The following is an 11,401-nucleotide window of genomic DNA, read 5'->3' as shown; positions in this document are numbered from 1 at the left end:
ATAAGAGCAACTATTGCATTGTTAGTAAGCTGTAAATAACTGTCGGTTTCTCATATTCACAAAAAAGTTTATTTATATTCAATGAGATGCCATTTCCTGTAACAGAAAATTATGTTTCTAAAATTCCTTGGTTCACAAATTTATTCTCAAAAGCCATGTCTAAATTATACTCCTAATTCAAGACTGAATCATGGAATGTATCTTATTAAGAAGGAAAACAAGCTAAAACGTAATTAACTTCTATGAAGTCCATTCTGTTCTCCTGTCCTGAAGGAGCTTACCTTTGGAGAATCTGAGTTTTCCTTATCCAAAGCTGGAAAAATATCAGAGGAAGCAATCTGCATAACTGTATTTTCAAGTGGAGCCTGTTGCTGGATGTTCTCGTGTCTTTTGAGCTGGATGAGGGGAGAATGGGCTGACCACACATATTCCCTAACTCTAACTGAAACGTCCATTGCACTGTATGTGAATAAAGGCTTTCAATGTACAGTGGGACAAAGATTGAAAGGTACAATGGGGGCACCTTTACTGAACAGCCATTCGCAGGCGAGCAGAGAGTTCAAAGAACATACTGGAAAGAGTGTCCACAATACTGATTCATGGGTCTGTGTCCTCTTTAATTATAGAGCTGAAATACAAGTCTAATTTCCCAGAAGATTTCAGTACTTTGGTCTTACTGGATACATCAAAATGTAATGTGAAGAATCCCCACAGCACTGAGAATCAATTTTCATCACACTTATGGTGAAAGTTTGAAGAATTACCAGCAACGTTTGACTAAAAATTGTTGTTGTGGAGCAAAGAATAAAGGCCCACCTCAAATCCTATTCATAAAGGATAATGGTAAACATATTGGCTGGAGAGAGAAATCTTCATTCAGCTGAGCGTGTTATATATAAACTAAAGATCTTTAGTGTTTGAATTTCATTCAAAGTTAGTAGTTTATTTTTTCTTTGGCTGCATGCAGTTTAGAAGAGGAAAGGCTTGTCTGCCTTGAACCTGATTGTTGTATCCAAAGGTAATTATTAGCAGAATGGGAAGGTTTATTTGTAGTTTGATGAGATATTACAGAAAATATGGAATGAGAAAGGGACAATGGGTTATATCTTATGAAAGATGATGGAATGACACACAAATGTGCCGTATTGGAGCCTCCAGGACAGTCCTTGTTGCTTGTGGAGGTCATCTGGCATTACTGTTCTTGTAACTGCAGATGCTCTGTATAGTACTTTTGTCTTGGCTTCTACAAGATTGAAGGTGTCATTTGAAAACACACAGGTCCTCCTGTTTTTCTAATATGGTCTGCCTGCATTGAGTAAGACCTATTAACCTGCTCCAACAGAGATACTAGCTTTGTACTAATATTTCACAGTCATATATCATGTGTTTCCTTTTATCAGATGACTAAATTAAAGACCAACGTGTTAAGTATCTGTGAGGTAGGTGTAAAAACATCAGGATAAAACAAGGTAGCTATGATTAATTTCTAGTGTGAGTCAGTTACCACTTCATCTGAGAGCTGGGTCCATTACATGTTAGTTATCGTTCAATGAAGAATGATATAACGCAATAAAAAACAAAACTTCCTTTGGTTCTGAGACAAATTGTGAATAAAAAGACGTCTAACTAATTTCTAGAAAGAATGCTGACAAGATATGGTAAGAATTTTGAAAAGTGTCAATTCCTCTTTTATTTAAGTCATTGAAGCTATTATTCTATAAATCTATTATTTATGTTTTTTTACACACTTAAATGTAAGGTGTTAGTAACAAATGTTCTGTAACAGTAATCTTAATTAACATATCATAAACAGCATTAGAAACAAAGCACTCATCCAGTCATTGTCACCTGAACACAAATGGAGTGATTTCCTGTACTATACTGTACAAATACCAAATTCTGCAGGAACTAATTCTATGAGACGTGAGGAGCAAAATATTTCTTTATCACATTTTTTGAGTCGGTATTCAGCGTAAAGGAGCAGACTGAATGTATGTTTTTTTGGTCCACTGGAGGCAATTCATGCAATTTATGGGTTCTGTCGTTTTCATTCATCCCCATCCCATGAATGAAAATAAACGGCTATGCACGTGGATTATGTCTTGCCCCGTTTAAAATGAAACACTTCCGATTATAGTCAAGATGAAGGGCCAAATGTTTGTAACAAACCGATTTCCACTTCAAATTTTCGTATAAAAACCAATGCAGGGTTAGTGAAATACAATCATATATCAACCACATGCGACAGTAGTCGACTATAACAAATGCCCCTCGCAGAATCAGCAAAAAACCATCCAGAGGGGTGTTGAAGAAATCCAACTCCATCTAAATAGTTCTGTGATAAGAGAGGGACGATTGAGTTAATCTCTTGGGAATATATTTTAGAATATATTTCAAGTTGGCCGTGTTTTTTTTTATTTATATATGTTTTATGAGCCACATAAACGATAACATGAATTCTTTTAACTATACTAAATTTAACATCACCCCTAAATAGTATGTAAAGTGGTTCAGTCCCCGAGGTTACCGGAAGTTGTTTCAGCTGCCATGTTTGGTTGCTTTGTTGTAGGCTTCCACTTCGTTTCCTACAGAATTAGTAAGTGTGGAAATGGAGCCGAGCTGGAGTACGTTTCTTTTTCAAGTAAGTTGACTCTTTGGGAGGGAAACTGGGATAGCTCGTAAAACAACCGTTCAAAATGTAAGCACATGGTATTTTAGCGGTAAAACCAGTTTTTAAACGAGTAAATCCAAGATCAAGTAACCAAGCAAAACAATGGTATATGAATCCAGGCTTCCAGCTGTGAGGCTTGGGAATGACGCTAGAACAAAAAATCAATTCTCCTCAGCGAGTGTTTGAAAAATATGGCTCGGTTTTCTATTGTGTGGATACTTAGATAGTGTACGCTGAATAACTCGACAGCGTTTGTGGTATTTTTAAGTTTGTTTGCCAAGTCGAAGCCAGCGAAACCTGCGAGATAATTTGAAGTAAGACTGGGGACGCCGCTGCACCGTTACAATCGAGACAGACCTGTTTTTTTCCCCCCCTGTGATTGAGGGCTTTGATCGGATGCCCGCTGGATAATGAGATGTTGCGCCGGCTGAACATTTCCAGTGTAACGCGGATAACACCGCAGATATTTCCCCGATTTAAAGTGATTAATGTTTGTAAGGTTGGATAAGTGTATGCTTAGGTTATCAGCTGCTGAGATTCACAAACGGCGACTCGCAAGTCCGCGGTGAACTTTCCGCTTGCCTCAGCCGGTTCGACAGTAACTAGCCAAGTGAGCTAACGATGTTTAGGCTGCCTTCATCAAACTCGCTGGCTAATTTAGCTCAATTCGGGCGAGGCTGTCGTAATGTGCTCGCAAAACTAACGTTACACGACTTGATAACCGGGCGCCGTATGGCTCTCTGTTTATTAACTAGCTATTTATTTCGGGAGACCGCCGTGGAAAGGAATTCAAACTATGCACACAACATCAGCTAACACTAGCAACGAAGAGGCACATTTGAAATTAGCAACGACATTACGCAATTTATTTAAAAAAACCATTTTCAGGCAGAAAGTGAGTGCTGCCGTTCAGAGTGATATCTGCCACGGTTTGAAGATTTCCACTGTGTACTAAGATGGGAGTCTATTGTTCAATAAAATGAATTAAATGTTTTAGTCCCCTGGCCTTACTTAGCTCAAAGAATTAAGCCTGGTGTGAGCATGAAAAACGAGACCCCAAGTTTTTATGGCGAGGGTAACATTTCCAGTGGTTCGTGTTTTGCCGCGGATTTTGATTTTGTTGTTCCAATGCTGTCATTTTGCCCGTTTTTAATCCATATATGAGCATTTATCCCAAGTATGTCCACATTCTGCTGTCTCGGTTGTTTTCCCAACTCTTAAATAGGGATTTTCCTTTTATATTTTCGAAGTTATGCCCAAGTATGATTTTAGTGGGTGTGACAAACTCCTCATGGGAAGAGCTTCCTCCATGAACCTTCCAGCAGTTCGGCATCATTCACAAAAAAAAAAACTTTTCCGAATTTCATTCATTTTTAGACATCTACCGAGTATACATCTGCACATTTTCACGACGGACTTGCTTTGGCCACGGTTATTATTTTACTGCAGCTTCATTTCAGAGAGTGTAACTGAGAGCAGGGGAAGGTACAGATCATGAGTTGTTGTTGGTAGTACTTTGAGTCCCCTGCTAATGCCAGCCAATAATGTTTATTTAAACAAACCTGTGCAATCCTCAGAGAAACATGTTTACTTTGTACCACTTTTACTGTACTGATTAGCTAATTAAGTAAATAGGTTAATAGAAGTGTGTCAAACTGGTGCCGAGAGGAAGCATAGATGAAAGTCTCACAACTTAAAGGTTTTATGTGTGCCATCATTAGAAGGCTCCCGGAGTCTTAATCAGAAGAAGCAGTCAAGAAGAGATACAGTAAGAAGTGCCACGGGGAAGCTTTAACTAAGATAAATATGTTACAGAGCTTCAATGTTTCTTTCTGTGGAAAAAACGTCTTGCTACACAAACATAAGTTACCATTACTTATATCCATCAACCAGCCCTGCTCAGGAAGGGCAAGAGTCAGCAAGAGTTGGAGAGAGCAGTGCACTGTGGGGTGCTTTTAGCGTATTCGCAATAAAGTTATGTTGCTTATTGCAGCCTTTAGCATATGGCGCCTCTTTGTGTTATGGGTAATGTTTTGCTCTGCTGTCTGAGGATGATCACTTACTTGTGTCTTTGAGTGCTGCTTCTTCGTGATGAAAAAGGCAGCTGGACAGTGTGGCTTGTTGTGGAGTATCTGGCACGTAGCCAGGAGCCCTGCATGTATTGTGTACGTCGCACTGTTACCGTGTCACTCTCGTGTAAATCTGTGTGCAGTTAGCATTTGGGCGCTTGGCGTAAGGAGAGCAATATTTCATCCAGCTACCATCATGCTGTGCAGCGTTTTTAGTTTTTCCAAGTTCCCCGCTGTGTTAAGTGTTATAGAAGGTGATTTTATTAAGAGGTTTGCATTTATCCATATTGGTATGTAAATGAGTTTGAATATCACCATAAGTACAGCTGTATCTCCTCATGTTTTTGATGCAATATGGTGAATCATGTTGTGTAGACCAGTTTTGCTCTGGATCTGCAATGATACACTACTGGGTAGTTTTTACTATTACAATAGTAATTCTGCAAATGAACAGGGAAATGGTAAAGAGTGCCCCAAAGTGAGAAAGTCATAATGCAATCCTTCTTTGCCCGAAACTGTAATCTGGTTTTATCTGGAGAATGTAATAGCCACTAAAAAAAGTGTTGCATTATAATAGAAACATATATAAAACACGCTGCTCGTCTATTCATTCCAGAGGCTAATTTACCAAAGCATATAGCTGACAAGTTCCCACATTTCTGAAAGAAGTTAATGTTCAACAGGTGGACCCCCTCCACTGAACATGTTAAATGTTTGAAAGATTGACTTATTTTAAACTGATGGCACACAATAAATGTGGTTTAAAGAAAGCTTCTAGTGATGCACCTTGTGTTCGGAGGTCTACTGTAATGTTACCAATTACACCTGTGCTTTACCTGCTACGACGAGCCAAAATGTATGCTGGGAGAAAGGTGAATTATCTTTAAGAATTGTGGTAACCTTTGAGCAAACAACAAGGGATAAGAATGGAATGTTACTGAATACTACTCCTGCGTAACATGGATTCCAATTATGGGTGAATTTCTGGGGTCCAAACCATGTTTTTACATCACTGTTAGAAAGACCACTCACCAGGTTTTCTCATCACTGTCCCTGTTTAGGGAGGTTATGCTGGCAAAAGGTGAACTTTATAGATAGCTGTTAGAAAGTTATCTGCTTGACAAATGATTTCAAGTTTGAGCATCCAGTTTTGACCTTGGCTTTTTAGTTTAAACCCCCAAAGCCTACCACTATCACAGAGAGGTACCATTTGTCAATAATGTAATCTTCCTGGTTATTCCAGGATGGAAAGTGTTATCGTTGTTTTTGTCCAGGCTCTATCTGCACTCCAGGCACTGCACATTTTGTATGAAGGCAGTCTTCCTAGTTCACGGGATGAGATTCCATTCATGGGTTAATCAAGAGCAGCAATTTTATCATAGGTAACATTTCATAGATTTTTCTTCCTTGCTTCTGACAGGGCTTTTTTTCTATGGGATCTTGTATTAAATGCCACCAGTTTTGGAGGTTTTGGCTCATTGATTTTAGTGTTTTGGGGAGAAGGATGACATGTTGACCTGGTTCAAAAAGGCATAAATCATCTTGCATGATGCTGTCCAAGCCCAGGTGAAAGTATTAATCTTTTAAAACCTCCACGAAAAACATTTTCTCACTCCCAGCTGAACTGAAATGCCTCTACTTGCAACCTACAGCATCAACAAGCAACGTTCTCGGCAGTATTTGTATAGCTTTACAGGCTATGAAAAAATCCAGAAGGATTAAAAACACTACAAGAGTGATGCTTTGTAAGAACTTGTGTTAACTCAGCAAAGACCCTGAATAGCAGCCAAAGATTTCAGAAGTTGTAAACAAGTGAGGAACAACCTAGAACAAACTCATAAATTTTGGGAACAGAGAAGACTTTACGTGTATCAGAAAAACAAATTATATATTTATATATCCAATTCAATTTAAGATAGTTCGTTCTATTTTCTGAGTTTTGTTCACTGCAGTATTATCCCTTGGTTCCCCTTTTATTTTTTATTTTTTTACATGTTTACATTATCAATTATGGTTTTTGTTTGTTTTGTTGAAACTGGGATTTCGGCAGGCAGCTGTAGGGTGTGACAACAAAGGATTTCAGAAAGACAGTGCATAATCTGACTCAGACCACGAGTTCAATTCAAGTCTACAGTGGCCCACGGAGCCATCAGGACACTCCCTCCATTTTGATGTTATTTATGAGGGAGCAGCCCCAGTTGTCAGAGCGCGTTTGTGTCAAAATGGTCAGAGCTGCATGAAGGCACAGCAGCTCACAGGCCCTGCACCTCTGTGTCGACGCAGCCTGTCTGCAGCGGCTACGTCTGCTCTTCACAAGCTTCACAAAGAGGGTCCCCCCCCGTCACCCACCCACCCAAACATAAAGCCCCCCCACCCCCACCCCACCCCCCATCCCACCCCTGGTGTGCCAGCGGACTGGCACGATGATGACTAATCCTGGAAGGTGGCAAGTGTGAGCAGGTGCTGAGACAAATGGATGGGTGAGCGTTTGGTGGCATTCTCCACAAGTTCCCAGGTCCCATTGCGTATGAGGGAATGACGGCGAGTTTAGTCGAGTAGTGTGTGGATAAACAATGTCCCTGTCTCATGAATAGATGAGCCAAATCAATGAAGATGAGCATACAAAGATCCCCCGCTGAGGCATCACTGCTCAGATTTGTGTCTCTCACAATAGGCTAGATGACATAAGGAGGACATTGTGTGGTTCATTTTTCTCTTCTGTCCACTGCCTCCTCTTTTGCAGCTCCTTTCTTGGCTGGCCTTCTTCGATGGCTGATTAAACCTCAAAGGGAAAGGTCAAGCATTTCACCTTGCCCTTTCTTGCCGGTGGTTGACGACATAGTTGTCTTGACTGTGTCCGTTTACCGAAGCAGCGGTGTTAACTGTTACAATTTTATGGCTGATGTTGGAGAAATGCTGTTCAAAAGAGGTGACAGCAGAGATACCCCTAGAAATGTGGACAGAGATAGTAAATTAAAGCACTTTTCTCATAAGGAATCAGAATGAATAAAAGCTCATAAATAAGCACATACGTCATTCTGTTGATAATGTGTTTGCAAATTCTGCGTTTGCTTCTTTTTGAAGGATGTGGGCAGGGTAGTCCCCTTGGTCAACAAGAAGCTGTGTCCTTTCAAAAAGGGGGGGTAACTAACTCGTTAAAAACGTATCTGACCTGTGCAATTGTCAAAATGTCAATGTAGATTAACTTCTAACCTTGGTTGGAACATAGCTAACCCAAGCTGACAAACTGATAATGAATAGCTTGCAGCAATGTTTTATCCCAGGGATTCCCGATGCCAGTGTTTTCTTTTTGTTATTTATTCGCCCTTTTGTGCCGAGGAACCAAAGAAATCTACAACAAGCAGCATTTCTTGCCTTCTGCCGTTCCCTTTTCACGTAAGATGTGAGACGCAGAGCACAGAACGGACAAACCAACCCCTGGCTCTACATATGGCCTTTTGCGTTTGTGGCGAGCGTCGCAGCCACCGTAGTTTCTTCTACACGCTCTGAAGGCTGAGCTGTATTCAAATGGTTGCAATCGGCAACTTCACCGCTAAATGCCACAAAACCCTACACGCTGGCCCTTGACATGGGTGATACCCAACTAAGCAACTCATTTTTGCTTCTGCTAATTGCACCCGGCCTCTTCACTCCAGAAAGAGATTGTGCCACGGTGCTTCACATTGTTTTGTCTAGTTTACTGACCTGTATTTTTTTTTTTTATTGTGTGTGTGTGTGCGTGCCCTTCAGCCCTTTACTTCACAATGTCGTCTAACCGAGCGCCGTAGCTCCATAATGGCCTGCTCTTCCGTGCACTGGACCCTGCTCTGCCTCTAATTTGGTGTGCTTGCTTTGCAGTCACATGATGAATCAGCGGCGTCATGATGGGATCATTTTTCATCCAGTATATTTGGATTCTTTTGCATTAGCGGCATGCTGCGTCAGCCTCATTAATGACAGATCCAGTGCCCATTTTGTATTCTGTAACATCTTCCTAACCCTAGCTGTTTTCATGGACTTGTAATTCTTATGCAGACATTTGAAAGTACTGATACAGTGGGGGATTCCTACTGTTTTGAAATTGCAATCCCTAATGTTGATGTGTATTTTATACAGAGGATATAATATGCTGTTTTCAATTTTCTGTTACAATAAATGTTCACCCTTCAGTATCATTAGCTGTGCTAGTGCCATAAAGTCTGTATTAAATTTAGCCAACACATGTCTGGAATTTATGAAGGCTCAACCAAATATTTATCTCTGTTTGCTTCATCAGCAGGCCAATGAAGCCCTCCACCACCAGCACCAGGTGGCCCAGAACAGCCTGCTGCCACTTCTTAACGCAGGAGCTGAACAAATTGACCAGAAGCCAATCCTGCCGATCCAAATAGACCAGAAGCCCCCGACCAGCGCTGCTGATCTCCTCAAAGACAATGTGGCCAGCGGAGGAGGCGCGCGGCCACTACTGCCTGTGATAAAGAAGGAACACAAAGGCAAAACGCCTTTCGTCTGCGGCTACTGCAACAAGGCCTTCCGCGACAGCTACCACCTGCGCCGCCACGAGTCCAGCCACACCGGTATCAAGATGGTGTCGCGGCCGAAGAAGACGGCCCAGACAGCCCCCACCATGGTACCCATGATCTCCACCATGCCGCGAGAGAACAACGGCAACCCCTCCTACATCTCCACGGTAGCGGGCATCCTCTCCACAGCAACCACCTCCGTTTCCTCCAGTATCATGACGTCATCCGCGATGGGCAATGTGCCGCAGCAGAACGTCCCCAAGAAGCCCGCCAAACCTGTGAAGAAAAACCACGGTTGCGAGATGTGCGGCAAGGCCTTTCGCGACGTGTACCACCTGAATCGCCACAAGCTGTCCCATTCAGACGAGAAGCCTTTTGAGTGTCCCATCTGCCAGCAACGCTTTAAAAGGAAGGACAGGATGACCTACCACGTTCGCTCTCATGACGGGGGAGTCCACAAGCCCTATGTATGTTCTGTGTGCGGGAAAGGGTTTTCCAGGTAAGGAAAACTAACTTATGCTCAAGTGAAACGGGTAGTGTTTCTTGGCCTTCCAGTATTCACTGACAAGCACACACTTGTATTGGGAGTAAGCCTTTTTAACATTTTGTCTAAGCGTAAAGATAGAAAAGTAGAAAAAAATGTGGAAAAACCACCATAAAGTATTAATAATTCTCCACAACTTTATTATTTATTCAGTAGCTCTCTAATGCTATTCCCTCCCAAAAAGTTACCTTCAACAGTATTCAACAGTACCAAATGTGGAGAAAAGGGTGAAATCACTTTTCACCTTTTTGTATTTCTAATGTGGGGGTTTTTTTGTTCCTTCATGCTGTCAGACAGACTTGTCATATTAAGCCAGACTGGCAAACCCTCAGCAATGGATGGCTGCTAAGTGCTAGCAACAGACTTCATGGGGAGATAATATTACCTGTTTCAAATGTCTTTGTACATTCCTCATATAGCTCCTAAGGTGGTTGAATAAGTTGATATGTTCCCTCCTAGACCAACGGCATAATGACATGGCATGAAATAACTGGTATGTTACCAGGCAGTTGGAATGGACTAAACTTCCACTAATAAATGTCCGTGAATTTCTATGTTATCAGGGCCTGTCTCACAAAGCAGGATTAGTCACTTAATAGACAACTTTACTAAGGAAAATGTGTTCGCTATAATTCAGTAAAGGACTTCTTGAGACAGGCCCAGTGCTGCCTGGAACTGTTCACCAGTGGGGGTCCAGCCGGGTATCATGTCCCAGTCCCTGTACTAGCCACTGGTTTGTCTGGGATGTGTGTGAAGTGCGAGTGTCTAGGCCTGTGACTCTGTGTGCCATACTTTCCTGGTGAAAAGTTTCAACTCTGCTGTATGTGTATCTGAGGAAGTGTTTAGCGGGCTAGGGGGTCAGCAGCAGCAGGGGCCATACACAGCGACAGTAGCACATGTTAAAGTGGTGAGAACATTGGGCTAAATGCAAAAAAAGGTTGTTTTTACAACTGCTGTACTTAGTTTTCAGTCACCAAGTAACAACAAGTAACAAGTAAACAGGAAGTAAGTTTCAGATATCTTGTTTATTTTTCTGGAGTAATCTCACCCTCTGATGGTCGCATTCCAGGGTCAAACAGAACAGTCTCGACCAGCTTGTCTGCATGGAATTTAAAAATAACATAATGACAAATTCTAACAAATATACCTTTGACTGTGTACTTACAGTCCAAAAACACAGCAAAACACACTTCTACAGTATTTCAAGTAAGAAAAACGTGCTGGCTAAAGTAACGTCTAACCTAATATACTCCAAAATGACCATGTTTCATGTTTGCATTACTCATTAGAATATTTTTGTAGGCCGTGAATACAAAGAGGATTTATTTTAACAAAGAATGCAGTCGCCAGATGCTGAATTTTAGTTTCTGCTCTACCAGAAGTTCACTGAACAGCAACCCTATTTCTTGTAGCATGACTTGTATGTGAATCATTTGGCCAGCAGTGTTTTGGTTACTCAGTTGCAACATTATTTCATATAGAGGGATGATTGTGTTGTCATTTACTGTCCCTGTAGCTTCCCTATGGCTTTGTTTGCATATTTCTAGTTGAGAGACAGTTTAGATTTGTACTGGTATTGACACCCCCCCCCCCC

At 41.4% G+C, this 11,401-nt stretch overlaps 1 protein-coding gene across 2 annotated transcripts in view; it reads left to right on the top strand.

The window, feature by feature from the left end:
- Positions 1 to 2,527: 2,527 nt before the first annotated feature.
- The window catches only part of LOC118331589 (vascular endothelial zinc finger 1-like), a 13,142-nt gene continuing 4,268 nt past the window's right edge, over positions 2,528 to 11,401 (top strand). For both annotated transcript variants that reach the window (XM_035666629.1, XM_035666628.1), the window contains exons 1-2: positions 2,528 to 2,641; positions 9,017 to 9,762. In XM_035666629.1, the coding sequence (XP_035522522.1) occupies positions 2,609 to 2,641; positions 9,017 to 9,762 (779 nt within the window). In that variant the 5' untranslated portion in view covers positions 2,528 to 2,608. The remainder of the gene's footprint in view (positions 2,642 to 9,016; positions 9,763 to 11,401) is intronic.

Source organism: Morone saxatilis, unplaced genomic scaffold (genome assembly GCF_004916995.1).
Source record: "Morone saxatilis isolate NCDOM2014 unplaced genomic scaffold, NCSU_SB_2.0 Contig20, whole genome shotgun sequence".
Classification (NCBI taxonomy): Eukaryota; Metazoa; Chordata; class Actinopteri; family Moronidae; genus Morone; species Morone saxatilis.
Note: the sequence above shows the minus strand (reverse complement) of the source record. Positions and strands in the feature narration are given on the sequence as shown.